Genomic DNA, 26,719 nt, shown 5'->3' with positions numbered 1-26,719 from the left:
TAAGTACACGACTACTAGACTCAAGAAGCTCGATACCATCCAGGACAAAGCAATTGATTGACACCCGATCCACTCACCTAAGGATTAATTCCCCCCATCACTAATGCACAGTGGATGTGGCGTGTACTAAATACAAAATCTGCTGCAGTAACTCAGCAAAATTATTTCAACCACACCTTCTAAACTAGCAACCCCTAACTGCCTCGAAGGCGAAGGGTGGTAGATGCATGGGAACATCATCACCTGCAAGTTCCCCTCCAAGACATACACCATCCTGACTTGGAAATATATTCCTATTCCCTCACTTTCTCTGAATCAAAATTCTGGAACTTTCCTCCTCATAGCACTAAATGAGTGCACACCACATGGAGTGTAGCGGTTGTAGACGGTAGCTCATCAGCACTTTCTCAAGGGCAATTAGATATGGGCGATTAAAATGCTGACTTTGCCAGCGATGTCCACATTCCACAAAAGAATAAAATAAAGATCTCTGACTAGTCGACAATTAGCATATTTGCAAATTATATATGGTAGGTTGCAAACTATGAACGAGGTTCATCAGGTAAAATTAAAAAACAAAAAGCTATTAGAGAAAATATCATTAGGTTACAAAAAGAAAACTTGATTTATTTCCAAAACTGTCAACCATTCTAAAATAATTACCAGTCTCAGTTCTTTAACGTGAAACAGATGTCTGTGAGGAGAGGTTTATACATCAAATCAGATATCCATGGGGTGTTTCAACTAGTTCTTGATCATTGTAGCTGTCTGGCATGCAGAACCCCAATTTTTGCTTTGAAGTTTGAACTCAGATTGTGAAAACTGAGCATGTTTCCTTCCACAATGAAATACAGAATCAAATCACAAATAACAGGCGAATTTTCCCATTCCACTTGTCCCGGGAATTGTCGTGGGTGGGGCGGGCAGACCATGGAAAGGTCCATTGTCCTCAGGTGAGATTTTCTGCTTTCAGGGCAAGTGTGGCTCATGATCACTGTAGGCTACTCTTGCCTTAGAGGGGGAGAGCTGAGTGGTGTCGATTTAACCCAAGGGTCACCACACTGCAGGCAAGGGGCAAGGTTGAGAAAGCAAACCTTCATGAATAACCTCAGCGGGTATGGCAATTGAACCCAGGCTGTTGGCCTTGCTCTGCACCATGAACCAGCTGTCCAGCCTGTTGAGCTAAACCTTTTAACCTCTTGACTCTGGCACTGAGCCTACTGTCCAGACTGATCCAGCAGTTGAGCCCAACCTATGTTGAATTTGCTGATATTGTGTGCTACTGTTCACCTATGGGCGAGGGAAGGAGGCAAGGTCAGGGTGACTTTGAGTCTTTCAAGTGATACCTAATGAAAGTGCCTATGTCTGATACGTATACCATTGGGTACAACATTGTCCAAGGCATCCAACACTTACTGCTGCTCAAGCTCTCTCAGGAAGAATGGGAACTCAAGAAAGAATCTGACTGCAGCTGGTTCAGGAAAATCCAAACCTCAAAATGAACCAGCATGGTATTTTTGAGAAAAGGAGAATTTTTTTAATGTTCATTTATTCATGAGGTAAGGCCAATCCATAATATCTCTTGAAAAGATGTTGGTGAGAGACCTTCCTTCATACAACTGAATGACTTGCCAGGCCATTTTAGAGTGTATTTAAGAATCAAGCACATTTTGGTGGGTCTGGAGTCACATGTAAGCCAGAGCAGCTACGGAGATCAGATTTCTTTCCCTAAAGAGCATTAGTAAACCAAACAAAAACAGAAAGTCCTGGAAAATCTCAGCCAGTCTGACAGCATCTGTGGAGAGAGAACAGAGCCAACATTTTGAGTCAGGATAATCCTTCGTCAGAGTTGGCTAGTAAACCAATACGATTAGTAAACCAAATTAGTAAACCAAATATGTTTTTATGACAATCTGGTCATTTCATGGACATCATTGCCATCTTTTTATTCCAGATTTTATTTAATTAATTGAATTTAAGTTGGGCGGCATGGTGGCACAGTGGTTCGCACTGCTGCCTCACAGCACCAGAGACCTGGGTTAGATTCCCGGCTTGGGTCACTGTCTGTGCGGAGTCTGCACATTCTCCCTGTGTCTGCATGGGTTTCCTCCGGATGCTCTGGTTTCCTCCCACAGTCCGAAAAATGTGCTGGTTAGCTGCATTGGCCATGTTAAATTCTCCCTCAGTGTACCCAAATAGGTGCCGGAGTGTGGCGACTCGGGGGTTTTCACAGTAACATCATTGCAGTGAGCTTACTTGGGACTCCTATAAAATAAAATGAAAATAAAACTAAATTTTTGGATTATTGTCCAGTTGGTTAACCACAATGCTGCCACACCCCGTTCATAGATTTTGTTTCTGAAAAAGAAAACTTTCTATTCGCAAATGATTTTGAACTATTGGAGCTTCCTGTCCGAACATTCAGCTCAGTGGAAAAATTGGGATCAATTCATGCATTAACGGATCACTGAGGTCGTGAGTTAATGCACTTTCCTGCATTAGGAATCTCAGATTTCAAAGCGCGTAGGTCACCTTAGCAAGCTGCATACATCTAAGAAGCTCTTCAACCACCAAGCAGATTGTAACTGCGGAAGGGATCAAAACTCACTGCTGCAAAATAAATCTGAAATGTTATTGATTCTGACAATATCCAGCTGAGACAGTGGGTTGGCAATATTCCGCTGGCAGGGGAGAACGATTCCATGTAGGGAACACCAGATGGAATTGTTTCAAATTTTTCTTTTCCTTATTTTGTTTTACCTATCAACAAAAAAATGATTAAAATAATGTGTTGCAATTAAGGCCTTCGTAAAATGGTTGTACTTTTGTATAGAATGGTGTCTTTAACAAGTTTGATGATTTTAACACCCCTCATGTCTGAAAGTGGAAACTATTTTTGTAATAGTCTGAACTCACTCCAACATTGAAGTATGAATGCTGGAATAAAACATTTTACCTCAGGTTATATCAAGTGTCCAGTACAGAAAATGGACATTTGCCCCCTCAATGCCAGCATTTTTGTTCAATGTGAATCTTTTGCATGCTACTTTATCTAATCCCATTGACACTGTGGGTGTACCCACACTGCATAGAATCCCTACAGTGCAACAGAAGCCATTCAGCCCATCGAACCTGCAGCAACAATGATCCCACCCAGACCCTATCCCCCTAACCCCATGTATTTACCCTGCTAACATCCCTGACACGAAGGAACAATTTAGCATGGCCAATCAACCTAACCCGCACATCCTTGGACTGTGGGAGGAAACTGGAACACCCAGAAGAAACTGCTGCAGACACGGGGAGAATGTGCAAACTCCACACGGTCACCCGAGGGGGTCCCTGACACTGTGAGGCAGCCGTGCTAACCGCTGTGCCACATGGACTGCAGTGGTTCAAGAAGACAGCACACCACCACCTTTTCACGTGCTGGTTAGGTGCATTGGCCATGCTAAATTCTCCCTCAGTGTACCCGAACAGACGCCGGGGTGTGGCGACTTGGGGATTTTCACAGTAACCTCATTGGTGTTGATTGAGGCACCTTTAGTTACAAAAGGCAGAGAAAAATTGCAACTTGATGTTGATGTAAGCCTACTTGTGACCAATAATTAAACTTTACCCACGTTTGTCTTAGCTTGCTCTTTTGTGTATCAATAGGAGCTTTCACAGTCCGGTTTTATGTATTTTGCTAGTTTACATTCATATTCCATTCTCCCTTTCTTAATCAGTTTCTTGGTCCTCCTTTGCTGTGTCCAAAAATCCTTCCAATCTTCAGGCTTTTACTGGTTCTGGCAACTTTCTAGGCCTTCACCTTTACTATAATGTATTCTGGAACTTCCTTTGATAGCCACAGTTGACTGAATTTTCTTTTTGGGTATTTGTGCCTTAAAGAAATGTATAGTTCTGTAAACTATGTAATAATTCTTTAAAAACTATTCATTGCCTACCATACCTTTTAGTGTACTTTCCCAATCCATCTCAGCCAATTTGTCCCTCATAACTTCATCATTTCCTTGTTCAAATTTAACACCCGGATTCCAGATTGAACTATCTTACAAACATCATGTAAACTTTTTTCACATTTTGGTCACTCATCCCCAACGTTCATTTTACAACAAGATTATTAATTAGCCCTTTCCCATTAGATCATTAGCAGCACGGCGGCACAGTGGTTAGCATTGCTGCCTCACAGCACCAGTGACCCGGGTTCAATTCCAGCCTCGGCTCACTGTCTGTGTGGAGTTTGCACAGACTCCCCGTGTCTGCGTGGGTTTCCTCTGAGTGCTCTGGTTTCCTCCCACACTCCAAAGATATGTAGGTTCCGTAGATTGGTCATAGTAAATGTGTGGCATCACAGGGATAGGGTGGGGGAGAGGGCCTGGATATGGTACTCTTTAGTTGGTGCAGACTCAATGGAACAAATGGCCTATTTCTGCACTGTCAGGATTCTATGAATACTTGATCTAAAATAGCCTGTTCTCTGGTTGTTTCCTCAACATACTGCTCTAGAAAGCAGCATCCCCAACACACTCCAGAAATTTGTCCTCCACAGCATCAGTGCTCATTTGATTTACCCAGAATATATGAGATTTAAGTCACCTTTGATCCCTGATTAATACCATGCCCCACACTACCTGTATTGGGGGGAGGGGGGAGAGGGGAGGGGGGGGGGGGGGGAGATGAGGGGGGGGAGGGGGGAGGGGGGATGCTTGCTGTCCCTTGCTGTTTCTTAGCTCCACTAAAACAGATTCCAGATTTTTCTTAGTGGACCTGAGATCCTCTCTGACTAATATTCTAACCTCACCCCTTATTGGCAATGTAACACTGCCTGCCTTTGCCTGTCCTTCCTAAATGTCGAATGTTCAGTCCCAGTCTTGGTCACCCTGCCGCCGTGTTTCTGTCATGTCAATAAGATCATTCCCATTAGGTTGTGCCTTTCAATCATCAACCTTGTTGCGGATACTGTGTGCTGTCAGATAGAGGGCCCTTAACTTTGTCATTTTGACTTTAATTCCACATTCTAAGCTTAGCTGATGTTCGCCTTCGTTTTGTCAGCCTTTCAATTTCATGTATCACTTTTCTATTTCCCATTACCAGCTGAACTTCCATCCAATTTGTGGTGCCCTAAGGTCACCCCCCACCCCCCCCCCCCTTCCCCAGACAGGCTAGTTCAATGCTGAAAGCTGTGCTGGGGAAGCTACCCCAGGATGTTGAAGATAGATGTCTATTATGCAGTTGAAGGGAGAGGCTCTGAGATTTGAGTAACAGTGACATAGAAGGTGTTACTACTGGGAGCAATGTTTCCAATCACCTTCAGATATCAATGGTTGTTATATTTGGGTTGCAGACAGATGAGCCGTTTGATGAGGCGCATTTCACCATGCCATTGATGAGGACATCTTTCTACCTGCCGTCTTTCTATGCCTGTTGTTTGTATAATGTGCAAGCAGACCATCATCCAGATTGTGGATGGGGAAGATGAAGGTTGGAAACATAGGAACAGGATATTGCAGCAAATCTATTGGCTGTTCATGGATAGAAAGAAAGAACACACTGGCATTTATGTCGTGTTTTCTACAATCTCAGAATGTCCTGAATGTCCTAAAAGGCTTTTGGACCAAGAAAGCACTTTTGAAGACACTGACATATGAGATGCAACAGGCTCCTTGCACACAGCAAGGTAACAAAAACGACATGATGACAAAATCATCTGTTTTAGTGATGTTGTTTGAGGGATAAATATTGTCCAAGGCATCGGAGAGAATGCTTCTGTTCTTTTTCAAAATAGTGTCAGGTGAATTTCTACGTCCACCAAATGCAAGGCCTTGGAGTAATTAAGTGACTCCTCATTCAAACACATGGAGGCATGTGGTTAGCACTGCCGCCTCACAACTCCAGGGACCTGAGTTCGATTCCCGGCTCGGGTCACTGTCTGTGCAGACTCTGCACATTCTCCCCATGTCTGCGTGGGTTTCCTCTCGATCCTCCGGTTTCCTCCCGCAGTCTGAAAGATGTGCTGGTTAGGCGCACTGGCCATGCTAAATTCTCCCTCAGTGTACCCGAACAGGCACCGGAGCATGGTGACGAGGGGATTTTTACAGTAACTTCATTGCAGTGTTAATGTAAGCCTATTTGTGATACTAATAAGTAAACTTTAATGGTCTGGGGGCCAATATGCACAGAATGGCAAAATCTAATGATTGCTGCGTGTTGTTGATGTTAACTCCCTCCAAGGCCAGCTCCAAGGAGCCCAAATTGTTTGCTCTGAACTGACCTCTGCGTTCTGACAGCACTCAATCCTGAACCTGCCACATTACCTCCTCTTACTCTTCGTGCAATGCAGTGAGTGTTTTCCATTCTTCCACTCTACCTCTTGTCAGGCCACAGCACTGATGTAAAACAGAAAAGCACCCTGAAGTTCATTAGTTGCTGAAGAGGGAAATCAGAACACATACATGAAATAAAAAAAGACTACAGAAAGCCAAAGGCTAGGTAGGATTCATGAAACTGCTGACTATACAGCCCAGGATCCGATATTGACATCCAACTCTTCCACTGAATAATAGGATACAGAATTGAAACTATGAATTCCCCACACTGTACCGCCGCATCTCACTACGCCTCCAGGTTGAGATGTCAAGGATAGTCTTCCAGGCCTGCGTTTATGTACATCAGTTTAGCCTTGGGCAAGGCTGTGAATCAAGCTGGTGAACTGCTCTTGCAGCCAGCGAGAGTGTTGCTGAAGGAATTCAAAGCATGGTGAGAAGCAGATGCTTTCCAGGAAAAAAATAACTTTAAAATTCGGAAACCAAAAAAAGTAAGGAAGATGTAAAATGGCAACAATATCAGACTGCATGTGACCAAAAATGTAACAAAATACTCCTACGAAAAATGTTAAACTTCAGTGAAATGTGACAATGTTTAGTTTAGTTTATTTACCAGTGTCACAAGTAGGCTTACATTAACACTGCAATGAAGTTACTGTGAAAATCCCCTAGTCACCACACTCCAGTGCCTGTTCGGGTACACTGAGGGAGAATTTAGCATGGCCAATGCACCTAACCGACACGTCAAAAGGTGGTGTTGTGCTGTCTTCTTGAACCACTGCAGTCCACGTGGCACAGTGCTTTGCACTGCTGCCTCACAACGTCAGATACCGGGATTCAACTCCGGCCTCAGGTGACTGCGTGAAGTTTGCACGTTCTCTCCGCGTTTGCGTGGTTTTCCTCAGGGTGATCCGGTTTCCTACCACAGTCCAAGGATGTGTGGGCCACCGTGCCATCCAATGGGAGAGATACAAATATCGCACTCATAACTGCAAGCTTAAACCTGGAAGGAATTTGGATAATGTATGCACCCTTCAAATTGATACTACATCCTAGCTAAAGATAAAACATTTCTAACTTAGACAATGAATTAATCACAATTTGGCTCTCTCGCAGTTGGCACCACAGACCAATGTTCGCGCAGTGACCAGATTTTTATGTGTAACCATCATATCTGCTAGCCTGTGGTTCGTGCTCTGGTTACCATGGGGCGCTATTATATAAAGCAGCTTTCTATCGACAAAGGAACACTAATCGTCCTCAACTTCAGCGTAATTTTCAGCACTTTGCTTTCTACAAAGCAGGAGAATGCAGCAGGTGCACAGATTTGTATTTGCCTGCAAAAAGACGTGGTAATAATTGCACAGATTTTCTTACCCTGAAAATGGGAATAATTCGCCTGATGGTTGTGTTGACTTTGTGTTGAAGACCACCATTGAGAGGATCTAATGCAGCTCGAACGTAATTGATGTTATTCCATTATCGTAGTTATCTACACTTTAAATTACCTTTGTATCTATTTCACTCATGTTCACTCTCAGGACTCCTGAGAGAAATCAGAACTCAGATAAATTCATCCAATTTTGAATTGATTCTAACCAAGCTTTGATTTTGTATGGACTATGCGACCTCCCATACTCACTATCTAAAGATTCAAATATGTCCACTTATTTCAGGTTCACACCCAATGTACGGATTTCCAGGGTTTTAGATCACTCATTCTGTTCATTACTCTGCCACTCACACTCACTCTGGACAAATGCTTTGTTGCTTTATTACAACCATTTCCACTCCTTTCACCTTTTGCTGCGTAACATCTTTAATCTCTCCTACCTTCCGCCCTATCCCAGACCTTCCTTTTGTTTCCTCCTGCTCCTCCTCTTCAACATCCATTTTAAATCATCACATTTCTACCTTCATTCAAATCTAAAGAAAGGTAATAGTCTCTCTCAACAGATGCCATTACTGAGTAATTCCAGTGTATTCTGTTTATATTTTGGATCACTTTAGGCTTTGTCACGTCTTGTAGAATTTTGTCAGCAAGCTCCTTTATGTCAAAGGTAGGTGAGTCTAAAACTAGAGCGCATAGGTTTAAGGTGAGAGGAGAGAGATACAAAAGGATCCAGAGGGGCACTTTTTTCACACAGAGGGTGGTGGAACAAGCTGCCAGAGGTAGTAGTAGAGGCGGGTACAATTTTGTCTTTTAAAAAGCGTTTAGACAGCTACATGCGTAAGATGGGTATAGGGGGATATGGACCAAATGCGCAATTGGGATGAGCTTAGGGGTTTAAAAAGAAGGGCGGCATGGACAAGTTGGGCCGAAGGGCCTGTTTCCATGCTGAAAACCTCTAAGATTCTATGACTCTATAATCTTTTAGGGGAGGCACTAGCATAGTACCACCAAGGGGTAACATGCCCCCCCACCACTAAATGTCCAGATCAAACCCCCCCCCCCACGCTCCCAGACACTATGCAGGCATGAGGGTGACCCAACCATCCCCCTCACTGTCAGAGGCCTCACCCCCACCCGCTCACAGGGGAGACACTCCTATGTGGGATCACTAAAGGACCAACCCCCGTCAGGCCCCTGTCCAGGCAATGCCCTCAGTGTCACGGTGACACCCTGGTAGCGTAGTATCACTGTCAGGCTGTCATTGATAGGGTATCAGGGTCAGGTTGTCAGTGCCAGGATGGCAGGGGGCATTGACAGGGTGGCAGGGAGATTGGCGCCTGCCTCCTCTATAGCTGAAAGTTACCTCCAGTGCATGCATGGTATTCAAGCATGAGAGGCTGAAGAAGACCCCTATGAATAACAGTCAGTGAAGGTCTTCAGAACAAAGAACAGACCTGTTTCAAAAAACTGTGGTTGGAACCAGCAGCTACTGACATGAGTATGAATTTGATCAAAGAGAAATACTATATAAAAGAAAAACTGGTTAGAAAAGAGGAAATGCTTCAGATTTCATCAACCATGAAGGGAAAATAAAACAAAGTGACTTACAGCTATGAAATAGCCTGGACCTGTCAATCAGGAGGCTAGTTAAAGGTATGGAGCATGAAGTTGAATGTAAACAAAGCATTTTGAAGGATTTAGACTTCTCAGCATGGCCAGAGACTTGAAAAGAAACTGCAGTTAAAGAAATGGGGCCAGACTGAACAGATATGTTGAAAAGAGAAAGTACTTGAGGCTTACGGGAGCATGAACTGATTGTGTCAACAATGAACTGTTTGATCTGCTCTGGAGCTGTCAATCAAAGCAGGTCAAAGTGGTCAGACAGCATCAGCAATTCATTCAAGCTACAAAGGGGAATCCCCCGAGTGATACTGATATCTGTCAATCAGATACTTCAGTGGGATCACTTGCGGCTTCTGAAAGAAAGCAAGGGAATCTCCCGAGTGAAACTGACATCTCCTGTCAATCAGAGGACTCCAAATGGATCTGGTCTCACCTGGGCTTCTGAAATCAACCACAGGCAATCTCTGCTGCAGAATCGACTGCTACTGTGATTGTGAAGGCTTCCAGGTATTCAGTGGCATAGGTATTGATGTAACTAGGCCACTTCAAATGTTTTACAGAACGCAGACAATAACAAAGGTTTTTAACAGAAAATTGCCTGAAATTACTATGCTAAAAGTGATCTCAACCTTTACCAGGGCAAGAAAGGGAAGTCCAGCCACGAGACCCCCATCTCAGGGGAGAGACAAGAGGTCAGCCCCTTCCCCCCTCCCCCCAGCCTGAGCCCATCAAACCCCCAGGAGGAGGACATCCCATCTGCAGCCTGGCAGCAGCAGAGAGGCACATGGGCACAGTACGTCCCGTCTTGCCCCCCCCACCCCCCCACCCCCTCCGCCCCCCCGGAGTCTAAGGCTCCTGGTCCACGCTTGTTAGAACTTGTAATGTTTGGTGCCCGCTGGACCTCCTGGTAGGAGGGAAGGGGAAGGGGGGTGGGGGGAGGGGGGAACATCCGACCTCAATCCAGGTAATTAGCATTAAATGACCATTCATGAATACTCATCAGGTCTGCGCCCACTCTAGGCGAGAACCTGATTGGGGCAGATGCAGTGGACCGGGAGACTCACAACGGGTTTGACGCCCAGCGAGAACCCCAGTGTGGCTCTCATCCAATTCAACAGGCTATCGGGAATCCTGCCTGCAGCTAGCGATCCCAGGGAAACGCCCTTCGTATCTCCTGATGTTGCTCAGTGTTGGATTTACCTCTGTAACATTCCAGTGAGGTACTTTTGTACATTTAATTATAAAATGATTACTCACATAAATGTTGTATAAGACTAAATAAATATAAGTTGCTGTTTTTCCATTCCCTCTTTTACAAAATACGATTTTCATGTGATTACGTGTTTCATTTTGGGGCATTAAATAATTGATAAAATGGGCTGTAGAGCAAAGACTTGCAAATTTCTCTTTTACACATTGCATAATTTATCTTTCCAGCTTTTGCTTTTGGACAAAGTACTTTTATTATATGGAAGCTCATGATAAATGTCAGATTCATAATTTAGTAAAGTAGCAAGCTGAATACGAAATGTTTCCGAGAGATGTGAAGGAAGAACTGAGGGGTGAGGGGAACGGGTAAAAACAGATGAGAGGTTAATCTAAAAAGGAACCCAAAAAACTTTTCTAAACATGGAGCGAGTTATAAGTTAGTTATGGCAAACCAGGGCTTTTCAATCAGGGGCCAGAATAATTATTTTAGGGAGGCAACGGGTATGGCTAAATGAATATTTTGGAATTGTCTTCATTATAGAAATGGATACCACAAAAACAAAATAGAGAAATTGGTTAGGGTAAAAATATATGTTTGATCCCATTAGAGATCGGTAATCTTTTGTTTTGAGTATCAAAATCTGGTTAAAACACTATCTCTCTCATGAGGGATTTTGTTTCTTCACTTGCGAACATCTAGGTTGGAATTTTACCCCACCCGCCACAGGAATTGGTGTGGATGAGGGACGGAATATGGAAAGGCCCATTGACCTCAGGCACGATTTTATTGTTTTGGGCTGAACGAGGCCATAAAATCCCACCCCTAGCCTCTAAATTCCTCAAAGTCACTCCAACTCGGACTGCCTCAATTATCGATCATCTCCTGATGTTTCAATCTCTTCTCCCGAGATTGGATTCCATGCGATTAACGAAGCTGCACTCTATTTACAGGCACGATTCTAACAATTGTGGAGACTACCATCTTCACGAAACTAGCAATGCCTCTGGGTTTCTCCAAACTCCAGTCTCCCAGTTACACCGAGCTACAAATGGTTCAAAGGGCTTATTCTAAGCCCTAACAGTCTCCAGCATAGAACTACTGACCTTCTGTCACCTTCTTAGCTCCCCAGGACTTCTCCTGAGCCCCAGCAGCATCGATTGGCTCACAGGGTTCACTGTAAGCTGTAAACCAAATAACGTCCAAACTCCAACTTTCAGCTGCACTGGACTATAAATGGCTGTCATGATGTGGAGATGCCGGCGTTGGACTGGGGTGAACACAGTAAGAAGTCTCACAACACCAGGTTAAAGTCCAACAGGTTTATTTGGTAGCAAATACCATAAGCTTTCGGAGCACTGCTTCTTCGTCAGATGGAGTGGAAATTTCCACTCCATCTGACGAAGGAGCAGTGCCCTGAAAGCTTATGGTATTTGCTACCAAATAAACCTGTTGGACTTTAACCTGGTGTTGTGAGACTTCTTACTATAAATGGCTGCCAGGGCTTTTCTGAGACCTGCCTTCCTGGAGTCTGCTAATAGAAGCACCTCTTTAACATTTTTTTAAAATGCCTCACGTCCATACTTGCATCTTCATTGTTTTTGATGTAATTTTATTTACTGGAACTGATGGAATGAGCCACTTTAATTTCAATTCAACAGGCATGTATATTATGAGTTTTGCTGTAAAATGTTAGTGTTGCTCTGATGGTTCTTTAATGAGGTTTATGTGTAAAGCAATATGGAAAAGAACTAAAACCTGGCTGTGTGGGACATTAAGATTTCTTATTTACCCAGTTGGGTCCAGTGTAAACTATGCACAGGATTAAAAAGCAGTGAGACATTTTTTTTCAGCATCAATTTCAACAGATGACTAACTGCCTGCTGCAGCACATCATTATTTTGTGGCTGTCTCCTTCATCAGGCAGTGGCTTTTGAAGATTTTTTTCTGATTGCAGAGTACACAACATACTTCAAAGAAACGCACCATTACAAAGATTACAGTTCCATTTATCCAAAATGTGTTTTCGCACGAGTCTTTTGTTCACGTTTCCGAGTTTTCCAAACATTTCTTCATCAATGTTGGGCACATTAGCTCACATTTCACATGAAACTTATAGTGTCGCTACGCTGGAACTCACTACATCCTGTCATGTGGGTATAAATGTGACCATGCTAGTGTCATCCATCTGTTGAAAACTAATACTGAAAAGTTTAGCGACTGCTTATTCTGCCACTAACTCTTTGATACTCCAGAAGTGTATCCAAATCCTTTACCCTCAATTGTCCATTCACCCTTTTTGGCTGCCTCACCCACCAGAGAATCATAGAATCCCTATCGTGCAGAAAGATGCCATTCAGCCCATCAAGCCTGCACCAACAACAATCCCACCCAGGCCTTATCCTCGTATCCCCATGTATTTATCCTGAAAATTCCCCTGACTCTAAGGGGCAATTTAGCATGGCCAATCAATCTAACCTGCATATCTTTGGAGTGTGGGAAGAAATCGGAGCACCCGGAGGAAACCCACGTAGACAAGAATGTGCAAATTCGACACAGACAGTGACCAGAGGCTGGAATTGAACCTGGGTCCCTGGCGCTGTGAGACAGCAGTGCCAACCACTCTGTCACCATGCTACCTCAAAGATTTACTTCTGCTCAGTACCCTTTTCTTGGGCTCTATACCAGAAAAGGGTAAAAAGTAATGGGATTGCTTTAAGACTCCTCTAGCAAAGAGGTGAACAAATATAATGGGATGATTGATGTGAATCCATGTTCTGTCGTTCAATGTGTTTCCAGCTCAGGGAATACTTTGAGAGCCCTCTCTGTAGCAGCACTATAGAAGTGTATTTTTTTTAAAACCTGCTCTGTTTTCATCCTTTTCCTGGTACAATTTTTAAGCTTTCCTCCTCTTGCCCTAAGCAAATGAGTAGGCAATCTGTAGTCAGGTCTGTTTCAGTGCGACACTTGAGTGGCAGCTGAGAGTTAGATGACAGCTGATTGCAGACGACTGGTCAGATGTGGTTCATCTCTCAGGTTTGTTGGGACTCCCATCGTCTTGAAGAGGCAGCGAGGACCAGGACTTCACTGCTGATTGATTCTTGCCATGAGCCTGTATTTCACTGACCCCTGAAACTGCAAGTTTGCATGGACAACCCACAGTGCCAAAAGGGTACGCGATTTAATACCAGTCATTAAGTAAAATTGCAGCATGAAAACAGCTGCATTTTTACACGTGTTTTCATATATCTCTCAATTCCGTGTAACGATACACTTGCAAAAGTCTAAACATCTCGTGCAGAACAATCCCATCTCATTCTTAATATAAGTGATCTTCCTGGACTTCTGGCAGATTTTGGACTAATGTAATAGATGGACCTATTATGGAGAAGTCAGCTCAGAGTTACATTAATCACAAACTGCCCTACTCAGCTATTCAATACATTGAACAATGCAAGTTGTGAAGCCAGGCTTGTGATTGATGTGTAAAGTGATCTGCACCCACATTCTCCTAGGTTCGAATCCAAATTGCCGACTTACACCAAAATAAACAATAATCAAAACATTCATCATCGCTAACACTTTGTCATTCGCTTCATATTAGGAGTCCATTCCCAGCAACACATGCAGAATTTTCTAGCCCTAGCTGAATGTGCCGGCTTTTCAGACTATTACCTGTAAATGAAAAATATAATTATTGCTTGGGATCAGACAGTAATTTCTGTGTACGTTTTTAACAGTAATTGTCAAGTATAATTTATACTTTATGTTCAAAAACAGTTGTGTTAAAAATAATCAATTCCTTCCCACTGATTTTTAATAGTCTGAGATATTGAATGTTCATAGGTTTTGAAGTTTAGGCAAGCCATTGAGGTTTACAGCATGGAAACAGACCCTTTGGCCCAACTTGTCCATGCCGCCCAGTTTTTACCACTAAGCTAGTCCCAATTGCCCGCATTTGGCCTATATCCCTCTATACCCATCTTATCCATAAAACTGTCGAAATGCTTTTTAAAAGACAAAATTGTACCCACCTCTACTACTGCCTCTGGCAGCCTGTTCCAGATACACACCACCCTCTGTGTGAAAAAATTGCCCCTCTGGACCCTTTTGTATCTCTCCCCTCTCACCATAAACCTATGCCCTCTAGTTGAAGACTCCCCTACCTATAATAAAAGCTGTTGACTATCTACCTTATCTGTGCTCCTCATTATTTTGTAGATCACTTCTCAGCCTCCTACACTCCAGGGGAAAATGTTCCAGTCCGTCCAGCTTCTCCTTTTAACTTAAACCATCAAGTCACGGGAGCATGCTAGTGAAGCTTTTCTGTGCATTTTTTCTAGTTTAATAATATCCTTTCTATAATAGGATGAACAGAATTGTACACAGTATTCTAAGTGTGGCCTTACCAATGTCTTGTACAGTCATTAAGTAAAATTGCAGCATGAAGGTAGCTGCATTTTTACATGTGTTTTCATATATCCCTCAATTCCGTGTAACGATACACTTGCAAAAGTCTAACCATCTTGTGCAGAACAATCCCATCTCATTCTTAATGTAAGTGATCTTCCTGGACTTCTGGCAGATTTTGGACTAATATAATAGACATCCTAACTCCTGTATTCAATGTTTTGACCAATGAAACCAAGCATGCCAAATGTCTTCTTCACCACCCTGTCCATCTATGATTCCACTTTCAATGAGCTATGAACCTGTACTCCTAGATCTCTTTGTTATATAATTCTCCCCAATGCCCTACCATTAGGGGCATTGGGGCATGGCTTCAAAATAAGGGGGAGCAGATTTAGGACTAAGTTGAGGAAGAACTTCTTTACCCAAAGGGTTGTGAATCTGTGGAATTCCCTTCCCAGTGAAGCAGTTGAGGCTATCTCATTGAATGTTTTTAAGGCAAGGATAGATACATTTTTGAACAGTAAGGGAATTATGGGTTATGGTGAGCGGGCGGATAAGTGGAACTGAGTCCACAAAAAGATCAGCCATGATCTTATTGAATGGCGAAGCCAGTTCAAGGGGCCGGATGACCTGCTCCTGCTCCTAGTTCTTCTGTTCTAATGCCCAGCTCACGGGCAGCACCGTGGCACAGTGGTTAGCACTGCTGCCTCACAGCACCAGGGACCCGGGTTCAATTCCGACCTCGGGTCACTGTCTGTGTGGAGTTTGCACGTTCTCCCCATGGTTTCCTCTGGGTGCTCTGGTTTCCTCCCACATCTGAGGATGTGTAGGTTAGGTGGATTTGTCATGCTAAATTGCCCCACAGTGTCAGGGGCATTAGCAGGGTAAATTTGTGGGGTAATGGGGATAGGGCCTGGGTAGGATTGTTGACATAGACAGGGTAAATAGTCAAAAGCTTTTTCCCAGAGTGGAAGTGTCAATTGCAAGTGGGTACAAGTTCAAGGTGAGAGGGGGAAAGTTTAAGGGAGATGTGCGGGGGGGATGTTTTTCATGCAGAGAGTGATGTGTGCCTGGAACGTGCTGCTAGAGGATGTGGTGGAAGTAGGCACATTAGCAATATTTAAGAGGCATCTGGAAGGGTGAATAAGGAGGGAATAGAGGGGTACATAAGAATGTAAGAACTAGGAGCAGGAGTAGGCCATCTGGCCCCTTGAGCCTGCTCCGCCATTCAATAAGATCATGGCTGATCTTTTTGTAGACTCAGCTCCACTTACCCGCCCACTCACCATAATCCTTAATTCCTTTACTGTTCAAAAATTTATCTATCCTTGCCTTAAAAACATTCAATGAGGTAGCCTCAACTGCTTCGTTGGACAGGGAATTCCACAGATTTCACAACTCTTTGTGTGAAGAAGTTCCTCCTCAACACAGTCTTAAATCTGTTTCCCCTTATTTTGAGGCAATGCCCCCTAGTTCTAGTTTCACCCACCAGTGGAAACAACTTCCCTGCTTCTATCTTATCTATTCCCTTCATAATCTTATATGTTCCTGTAAGATCTCCCCTCATTCTTCTGAATTCCAATGAGTATAGCCTCAGTCTACTCAGTCTCTCCTCATAAGCCAACCCTCTCAACTCGGAATCAACCTAGTACGGACCAAGCAAGGGCAGAAGGTGTTTTTTTAGTTTGGTTAGGGCATCATGATCGGCACAGGACTGGAGGGTCGAAGAGCCTGTTCCTGTGCTGTACTTCTCTTTGTTCTTTATTAACTGAATAGGTCCTGCCCAGATTCAATCTACCAAATGCATCACCTAACTTTTATCTAAATTAAACTCCATCTGTCATTCATCGGCCTTCCTCACTGTCCACTATGCCACCAATCTTGGTGTCATCTGCAAACTTACTAACCATTCCTCCTAAATTCTCTTCCAAATCAGTAATATAAATAACAAATAACAGTGGACCCAGCACCAATCCCTGAGGCACGCCACTGGTCACAGGCCTCCAGTTTGAAAAACGACTCTCGACAGCCAGCTTCTGTCTTCTGTTGTCAAGCCAATTTTGTATCGAATTGGCTACCTCACCCTGAATCCCGTGAGATTTAATCTTATGCAACAACCTACCATGCGATACCTTATCAAAGGCCTTGCTACCTGACCTATCAGGTAGCTGCAGTTAACAGATGGAAACATAGAAAATAGAAGCAGGAGTATAGGTCAGCTGTGACTTAATTGAATGATGGAACAGGCTCAAGGGGCCTATTCCTGTTCTGGTGTTCGATTGAGGATGGGTACAGGGGTTTCCTTTGTTGACCAATTGTTTGATCTTCCCTTCTCTGAGGAATATTTTTCAGAAACGACTGAAGTATAAATAATGCTTCTTCATGACATCTTGTTTGATGATTTCAGAGGTTTCTGTGCTTGCTTTGAATCAAAATATATAGACATAGAAGAGATGTTCTACATATGCGAGGGCAAGAGATTAGCAGCTAATAATGTTTTTTTTATGTGAAATGCATATTTGATGTGGTCCAGTTTCAATTGCTGAACAACCAGCAGAAGCTATAGAAGTATGAGAAGAACTTGACAAATTGCCTTTGTTCTCAGATCCTGAGAAGCAGGTACATGTTTGATCTAAAATGGGAGGCTGGTAAATCACCAGCATGTTTTGCCCTTGAACCGGGTAGCTTGCTAGGCCATTTCAGATGGCAGTTAAGAGTTAACCACATTGCTGTGGCTCTGGACTCACATGTCGGCCAGACCAAGTAAGAACAGCAAATTGACTTCCCCACAGGGCATCAGTGAGCCAGATTTTTTTAAAGACAGTTGACAATGGTTTCAAGGTCATCATTAGATTTTTAATTCCATATTTTCATTGAATTGAAATTCCACCATCTGTCATGGCAGGATTCAAACCTGGATCCCAGGAGCATTACCTTGAGTCTCAAGATTCCTAGTCTAGTGACAATACCGCTGCACACAGCTTGTTGTACTTCAAACCCACGACCAACGATTGGTCTAAATTAGTTTCTCTCAGTTTATGATAATGTCTGAATTATTGGAGCATACTGAACATCTGAAACACAAACCTTTAACAGTAAATGCCAGTGACCTCACCTTTACTGCCTGAAAGGTATTAAAATTTTAACATTCGTTGGATGGAAATGCATCTCAAACAGTGGCGTAAAATGGACAATATTGGATCGACTACCTGTTATATGCAATGGCTGATATTGAAATCCATTGAGTACAATGGAACTGAACATCAGGCATTACATAGAGGTTCATCCGACATTGCCCATTTTGCATCCGAGGATTTTCTACCCCGAAGTGTCCTTTTGGCATTCCAGTGCACAATGAAAATTTCTGACAACATTCAAAGAGAAATTATGTTATGACTGGAGGAGTGGGCTGGCTGTCCTCTAATTCAGCCCCCTCTGTTGGTCAAAGCTAAAGTTTTAACATTTATTTTCCTCATAAATACCTTTCTTCAGAAGGAGATAATCAAAGTAAGTTTACTTGAGCTAACAAAAGAGTAAGTTTATTAGTTAATAAACCCAAGAAAGCATAATAAACACATGACAACGCATACACTTATACCAGAAATAGGAAAGTTAGAGTCCAATAAAAAGTTAAAGAATATATGATTAAGCCAATTGCTTATCTTCGAGGCATAGATTGTTGAACATTGTGGCTGTTTGAAGTTAGCTGGTTTCTTGTGGAATCTTGGAGTTGACTTGGCTCAGATCTGCGCTTTGTTGAAGGCAATTATTTTGCATCAGAGGAGGGAGACCAAGTAAGATAATTTACTGCTGTCCTCCAGCAGTATTTTTAGGTAATTGTGATTTTTTTTTCCCCTCCTCTGGCTGAAACAGTTTTTAAAATTGCTATCTGTATACTCTCAGAAAGAAATTTGATTAGCATGTCTTGCAGTCATAGTTGTTGACCAAGTCGTCCCATTTTTGATCTTTTCATTTCTGAACCTTTTGACACATTTCAAGAGATAAATTAACAGTTAATGGGCTTATTTCATCCTTCACGAGGCATTTTAAATGTCTGATGACTTTCCTTCATCTTGATCTAACTAGAACTTGTCAGAATTGGGTTCTTTGGAATGTTAATGCCTTCCTTTCAAGAGAGACTCTTTTGAAGTGGACTTTGATACCCCTCAGGTATGAAATTCAATGGAACAACTCTGCAAATCAATTCACATAGAAACTATCCAGCAAGCTATTCAACTTACGGGTCAGATATCAGGTGACTTGTGGAAGCCATTTTTGATCAGAATCTTCTCTTGTTTTTTTTAGTTTTTTAAACAATGGTTTGCTGGTGAAGTTGTCGGTAAATCTCACTCAGTCGCTTTCCCGACGCAGTGAAAGTTATTAAAATAATAAAGTTGTGATGCCTCAATGGGTTATTTGGTCATGATGTGGACCTGTCCTGTCTGGAGACAATACACATCTCTTTAACCTGTGCTTAACGCTCTCTCCACTCACATTGTCTGTACCTTTGAGACTTGATTACCTGTAAAGACTCGCATTCCAACTATTATTTTGTAAATTGAGTTTGTGGCTTTATATGCCCTGTTTGTGAACAGAACTCCCACTTACCTGACGAAGGAGCAGCAAAGGCTCCGAAAGCTAGTGGCTTTTGCTCCCAAATAAACCTGTTGGACTTTAACTTGGTGTTGTGAGACTTCTTACCTTATTTGGTCGTACCAGTATGGGAGAGTTTCCAGTTTCTGATGTTCCTTTTTGAGATTGGAGCTACTATAGCTGGCCTTTATGTGATAGAAAGAAGCATTAACCGAGGACCGGCTCTGGCTCATGATCTAGATCTTACTGAAAAATGTCCTCATATGAAGGGGAGGCGTTGGCCTAGTGGTATTATCACTGGACTATTAATCCAAAGATTCAGCTAATGTTCTGGGGATCCAGGATCAAATCCTGCCATGGCAGATGGTGAAATTTGAATTCAATAAAAGATATCTGGAATTAAGAATCTACTGATGACCATGAAACCATTGCTGATTGTCGGAAAAACATCTGGTTCACGAATGTCCTTTAGGGAAGGAAATCTTCTGTCCTTCCCTGGTCTGGCCGACATGTGACTCCAGAACCACAGCAATGTGTGGTCGATTCTCAACTGTCCTCTGAACAAGAGCGACTAGGGATGGGTAATAAATGCTGGCCAGCCAGAGACGCCCATTTCCTACGAATGAATAAAAAAAAGAATGTTGAGTGAGGACCGAGTCAAGGTTGCCCGACTGTTATTGAGGAGTCTGTGGACATTCACAGTGATACCTCACACTAAGAGAATGAACTCTCGTGTGAACTCATGTGCTGGAGTATGTCCGATGCTCATGAAATGTTCCCTAGCATAACGTTCAGGAGAGATAAAGGGAAGGACAAAGGAAGGAACATTCTGGGGTAATACTTTTTTATTTCTATACTGAAGAAGGATTTTTCCAAGAAAAATGTGAACAGTGCTTCAATGCTTTTGTACATTTTCTTGGTATGTTCCATTGTGTGCTCAGCAACATTAGTAGAAAATACCAGGAAAACACAGCAGGGGTTCGAGATTTAAGGTGGAAATGAACTCTGACCACTGTTGTACGAATCTCAGTTCTTTTGTCTTCCTTTCAGTTGAAGGAAAAAATAAAGATATTTATTGAACAGGAGAGGCTGGATAGACTGGGACTCTTTTTCCTGGAGCATAGGCGACTTAGGGGTGACCTTATAGAGGTCTATAAAATACTGAGGGGCATCGATCAGTTAGATAGTCGACATCTTTTCCAAAAGTTAGGGCAGTCTAAAACTAGAGGGCACAGGTTTAAGGTGAGAAGGGAGAGATACAAAAGGGTCCAGAGGGGCAATTATTTCACACAGAGGGTGGTGAGTGTCAGGAACAAGCTGCCAGAGCTGGTAGTAGAGGCGGGTACAATTTTGTCTTTTAAAAAGCATTTAGACAGTTACATGAGTAGGACGGGTATAGAGTGATATGGGCCAAACTCGGACAATTGGAACTAGCTTTGTGGTTAAAAAAAGGGCGGTATGGACAAGTTGGGCCGAAGGGCCTGTTTCCATGCTGTAAACCTCTATGACTCTACTGTTGTTATACATCTGGTCGGACATTTGCAGATTGGTTTCTTTATTAAAATATGAAGTAAAAATGATGACATGAAACCTTACTTCAATTGGCTTACTGCATCTAGGCTTGGAACAAGAATAAACAACAGTTGTTCCTGCTTTGAATAATTATGCAGCAACTGTTTCTGGACTGCATGATTGTTGATGTCAGATGATAAGGATCAGTTTCTGCTATGGTGTTTCTTCCCATGGTTGCCCAGCATGTCATTGTCAGAGCTTATATAGGAATAATAGCCACCTAGAGATGACAACTGATGCTCAAACAATCACAGTTCATCAACAAATTAACACCACAAAGAGATAAGTATAGGAGATATTGCAGAGGGAGAAAAAAATCTTGCAAAAACTAAGTTATTCAGGAAATTTAGTGTCATGACCTGCTATTTGTTAAATGCAATAGCCTGTCATACTATTGGATTTCAAACTGATATTTTGGCAAAACATTTCCCCACTTTGCAGAAAATGAATCTAAATATGTTAAAATTATTCAGCCTCTCCTTCAAGCACTGAAGGAAGCAGACATTGATAATGGACTGTTAATGCTCCATGAGACCTTTTTCATATTACTGTCAGTTATTTGAAGAGAGTGAAGAAATGGATGGAATAGGATAAGGAAGAATGGGAATTACAATTACTGCTGCAACATTACATTCATTTAGTTTTCTGAACTATTGATCTTAGCAAGATGCTCCTTCGCGTTACTGTTTGATTAAAGTAGGTCAGCAGAAAGAAGGTGCATGAGTTCACACTCCACTCTGGGGAAGCTGGTTCATTGCCAAAAGACCAAGAAAACTGCCTGGTGTGATCTTTTAATCCTTCCAGGTCCAGCGAAGCAATTATGTACCTTGCCAGTAAATAAAAATAACTTCAGTACTGTCTAAGATAAAGACTATAGGATAAAGAGGATGCCGGCTGGGACGTCTCACTGAATACTGCAGTGCATGGAAGTGTGTGCCTCTTTGTTGCTTTTCTTTAGACTAACATCAATACCCTGTGTGCAATCCTTTCATGAACAAAAAGCTATTCATAGCTTTTGGTAAAAGACTTTGAGGACTATACAAATGTACATTTGTGTTGCTATAATCCTTCGCTGTTCAATTAATGACTGAGACTTATTCTACAAATACACATATAACAGTTACACGTAAAAAGAAAATTGGCAATGTTCTTTTGAAAAACAGTGAAAAGATCCATCAAAGGAGATAGTGTGGAACTGTTCAGCACTGGTCCTTTTATTCTTCGGGAGGGTGGATGGAAGAATGGAAGGGACAAAATGGACAAATTATACATGCACAATTATTCCAATCTTTCACCAAGACCACATTTCATTTCCATCTTGCACTTACACGATTATTTATAAATACACAAACTTGCATTGAAAGAGTGGGCAGCACAGTGACGCAGTGGTTAGCACTGTTGCCTCACAGCACCAAGGACCCAAATTCAATTCCGGCCTTGGGTGACTGTCTCTGTGGAGTTAACACATTCTCTCGTGTCTGCATAGTTTACCTCTGGGTGCTCTGGTTTCCTTCCACAGTCCGGAAGATGTGCTGGTTCGTTGCATTGGCCATGCTAAATTCTCTCTCAGTGGACCTGAACAGGCGCCAGAGTGTGGTGGCTAGTGGATTTTCACAGTAACTTCATTGTAGTGTTAATATAAACCCAATTGTGACACTAATAAATAAACTTTAAAACCTTAAGTCCTTCCTATGAGGATGACCTGAACGAGCGAAGGAGGAATCTTAAGGATTGGTGTTTTGAAATGCATAAATAAAAGAAAACCCTTGGGGTAGAAATGTAAGTCATTACATCCATTGTTTACTCAAACAGACAATATGCAACTTGTGATGGACTCCTCCAGATAGAATCATAGAATCCCTACAGTGCAGAAGGAGATCATTCAGTTCATTGAGTCTGCACTGACCACAATCCGACCCAGGCCCTATTCCCATAACCCCACATATTTACCCGAGCTAGTCCCCTGACACTAGGGTCAATTTAGCATGGCCAATCAACCTAACCCGCACATCTTTGGAGTGTGGGAGGAAACCGGAGCACCCGGAGGAAACCCACGCAGACACGGGGAGAACGTGCAAACTCCATACAGACAGTAACCCGAGGCCAGAATTGAACCCACGTCCCTGGCAGTGTGAGGCAGCAGTGTTAACCATTGTGCCACCGTGCTGCCCATAAATGTAACTACTGACCTGAGAGTCCAAGTAACATCTCTCAGTCAATGAAATTTGACAGTAAAAGTCTGCAAAGTATTGAGAGGAAAATTTAAGCTTATCAATGGAATGTTATAATTTTCATGACTCTTTGACAGGCCGAATTCAACACGTTTACGTTTCCAGTGTGTCAGCTGCACTGAATCTAAATATAGCTTCCTGGGAAGCATTCAATCATCTGTGCCCGCAAATAAACTCTCTGTGCTTATCCATTGTTTTAGTGAAATGATTATAACATGAACCATAAAAGCTAGGATTAAGTATCATGATCATAGTATTCTTTTCAAAGGTTTCTCTTCATGGAAAGTCTGCTCTCCATGAAAATGAAGAGGCTTTTTATTTTGCACGGGTTAAGTTACCAGAAGAAAGATGTATTAATTTTCAGTTTGGTGAAAGGATGGAAAGAAGTGACCATCTCATATATCCAGTCAATATGTCAAGGATTGACAAATATGTGACACTACCTTTTCCCATACCCGCCCCTCTTATACTAATGGAGAGAAAATGGCATTGGTCAGAATGTCATAGAATCATAGCATCCCTACAGTGCAGAAGGAGGCCATTCGGCCCATGGAGCTTGCATCGACAACAATCCCATCCAAGCTCTATTCCTGTATCGCCACCTATTTATCCTGCTAATCCCCCTGACACTAAGGGGCAATTTAGCATGGCCAATCACCTAACCTGCACATGTTTGGAGTGTGGGAGGAAGCCAGAGCACCCGGAGGAAACCCACGCAGACACGGGGAGAACATGATTTCTCCACACAGTAAGAAGTCTCACAACACCAGGTTAAAGTCAAAAAGGTTTATTTGATATCACGAGCTATCGGAGTGCTGCTCCTTCACCAGGAATTGAACCCAGGTTGCTGGTGCTAACCACTGTGCCACTGCATTGTGCGATAATATGAAGCACGGTGCTAGTGAGTAGGCAGCCCACTTTTGCTTCTTTCCAATTTCTGGTCCATTTTTGTGTCTGGAAGTCTGCCTACTTGCTATCATTCATTTTACACTATTGCACCAAGTCAAGATCTACCCCAACATGACAACGAAGTGATCCTCGGGGGGTTGTGCGGGGAGTGTAAATGGACGAAAATGTTATGTGTGAAACCAAGAAAGAGTCATATTTCTTCACCTCTTCTTTATCCACAGGGAGGTCTGATTGCTCTGCTGCTTCTCATCTTAATCTTCACCATGGTCCTGTATGCCCGCCGGAGATGGTGCAAGCGGCGGCGGGTACCGCAGAAGAGTGCCAGCACGGAGGCCACTCATGAAATTCATTACATCCCGTCGGTGCTGCTGGGCCCACAGGCCAGGGACAGCTTTCGCAACTCTCGGATACAGGCTCACAACTCAGTGGTGGGAATGCCGATCCGAGAGACGCCCATCCTGGATGATTACGACTGTGAAGAAGAGGACAACCAACTCCGGCCTGAAGCCCGCAACAGAGAAGATGACTTTGGAAGTCAGGTGACCCGGACATTAGAGAGCCTGGGGCGAGCAGAAGAGGAGAAACCAAGTTTTGCAGGTTGGGTCTTTTTTATTTTTCTTCTTGTTTTTTTCCCCCATTAATCTAGGATTTCTGACGAACTTGAACAGGATTCCTTTCAATACCACATAATACAAGGTGTCTTTATTTTTTTAAACTGTAGACTTGGAGCAGATGTCTCACATAGAATCTGCTACCTAACTCCCTCCCAAGATGAAGCTTTATTTGATAAACCTTAAATGCAGAGAGCTGACAACATCCCACCATCGCAATAATGAGGTTCTGCACAAATGGTCTATTTTCAGATTGCCTCTGGCCAGCAGTTTTAAGCATAAAAACATAGATGCAAAGGAACAATGAGGGAAGAAGACCTGATGGTTCTGTATACATCATCTTGGGTTTATAAACTACAGGGTAATATGGCAATTAACATCAATTATATCTGTCGATCGAATAGCATTAAGGAACAGCAGCTGAATGAAATGAATTAAACCATAGATCCATGAACATAGTCTATCATTGAGCTTACTTTGCGTTTTAATACTGCTAATCTGTTTATTATAACGGAAAATTTCCCCAAACTCATTATGAACATAAGAGTGGAAATTGCACATCATTGCTAGCATACATTACTGCCCTCCTGTCGTATCTGACTTGCATGGCAGCCATTGGTCTTAGTCAAGAAGCTGAGTCTTGATTTTCCACGTTGTTCTGCCTCAGGCTCCATGTTACAGTTAGCAGCGTTGGGACATAACACATACTCAATGGCTGAGAACTGCACAAAAGCCCAGAAGATTCACGCTGTATTCTGGTTAGTGGGAGAAGCTCCAAGAAATTGAGGTTTTTTTTCTAGAAGCCAATTGTGTTTAGAGCACGAACTATTGCATCTCTTTCAGGTTAAGCAATACCGACCAGCCATTGAGCTCCATATTCTTGTGCTGAGTTGGGACTACTATCTCTGAACAGTGTACTGGACAATAAATGTCAAAGAACAACTGTTTTCGCAATAAAAATAAGAATTTTCGAACAGCAATATTCGAGAGAAATGTCTGATGAAATTTAAACATGGTTATAGTTTACATGTATGTCTCTGTATGAGCCTGAATGAACATTATCTTTCCATATTCGCTGTCATCTGTCTGCAACTCGTTCTGTAATCAGAGTTCAGTGTCTTATTATGACATAAACTGCAAGATTGATTGATATTGTGTTAACTCTGAAATGATATTATGTGCATTATGAAATGATCAATCTTAACTGTGGCAGGAGATCCAAAGATGCAACTGTTTTGATACGAAACCGTGGCAATTAATGAATTGTTGGAGATGCTGTAGATTCTGTCTGGATGCACGAGACAGGGTAGGCTGAATGGAATCGGTTGTTGAAGTGTATCTTGTGCAGATTCTCAGCAGAGGCCACTAGGCATGATATGGAGCAGGTACTCCGATAAATCTTAAGAATCTTAAAGGCAACTGCAGCACTCCCTGAGTGCTATTTCAGACCCTGTATAGAATTTGTGCTCTTTGATCAGGGCTACAGCAGGTAACATGTGTTCGATTTTCCATGTGTAAGAGCAAGGAAACATCCACTGCGTCCACAACCATTGTGATGGCCTACGTGCATCTGGGGGAAATACTTTATTTGTGTTGTGATAATTGCTCCATTAAAGAATTTAGCTTCCAGAAAAAAAAAGCTCAATTGCTTGGAGCCTCACCCACTAACCAGACCATAGCATGAATTTTCTGGCCTTTTACCTCAGCCACTGAGATTGTGTTGTGTTCCAACGATGCTAACTGTAATATGGAGCCTGAGGCAGAACAACGTGGGAAATCAACACTCAGCTTCTTGACTAAGACCAATGGCTACCATGCAAGTCAGAAATGACTGGAGGGGA

The 26,719-nt window shown here is 42.6% G+C and overlaps 1 protein-coding gene across 3 annotated transcripts in view; it reads left to right on the top strand.

The window, feature by feature from the left end:
• Positions 1-26,719, top strand: part of astn2 (astrotactin 2) — a 1,763,595-nt gene that overhangs the window by 370,745 nt on the left and 1,366,131 nt on the right. For all 3 annotated transcript variants that reach the window (XM_078226657.1, XM_078226658.1, XM_078226656.1), the window contains exon 3: positions 24,489-24,864. In XM_078226657.1, the coding sequence (XP_078082783.1) occupies positions 24,489-24,864 (376 nt within the window). The remainder of the gene's footprint in view (positions 1-24,488; positions 24,865-26,719) is intronic.

This window comes from Mustelus asterias, chromosome 13, assembly GCF_964213995.1.
Source record: "Mustelus asterias chromosome 13, sMusAst1.hap1.1, whole genome shotgun sequence".
NCBI lineage: Eukaryota > Metazoa > Chordata > Chondrichthyes > Carcharhiniformes > Triakidae > Mustelus > Mustelus asterias.
The sequence above is the reverse complement of the archived record's forward strand: the minus strand, read 5'-3'. Positions and strand labels throughout refer to the sequence as shown.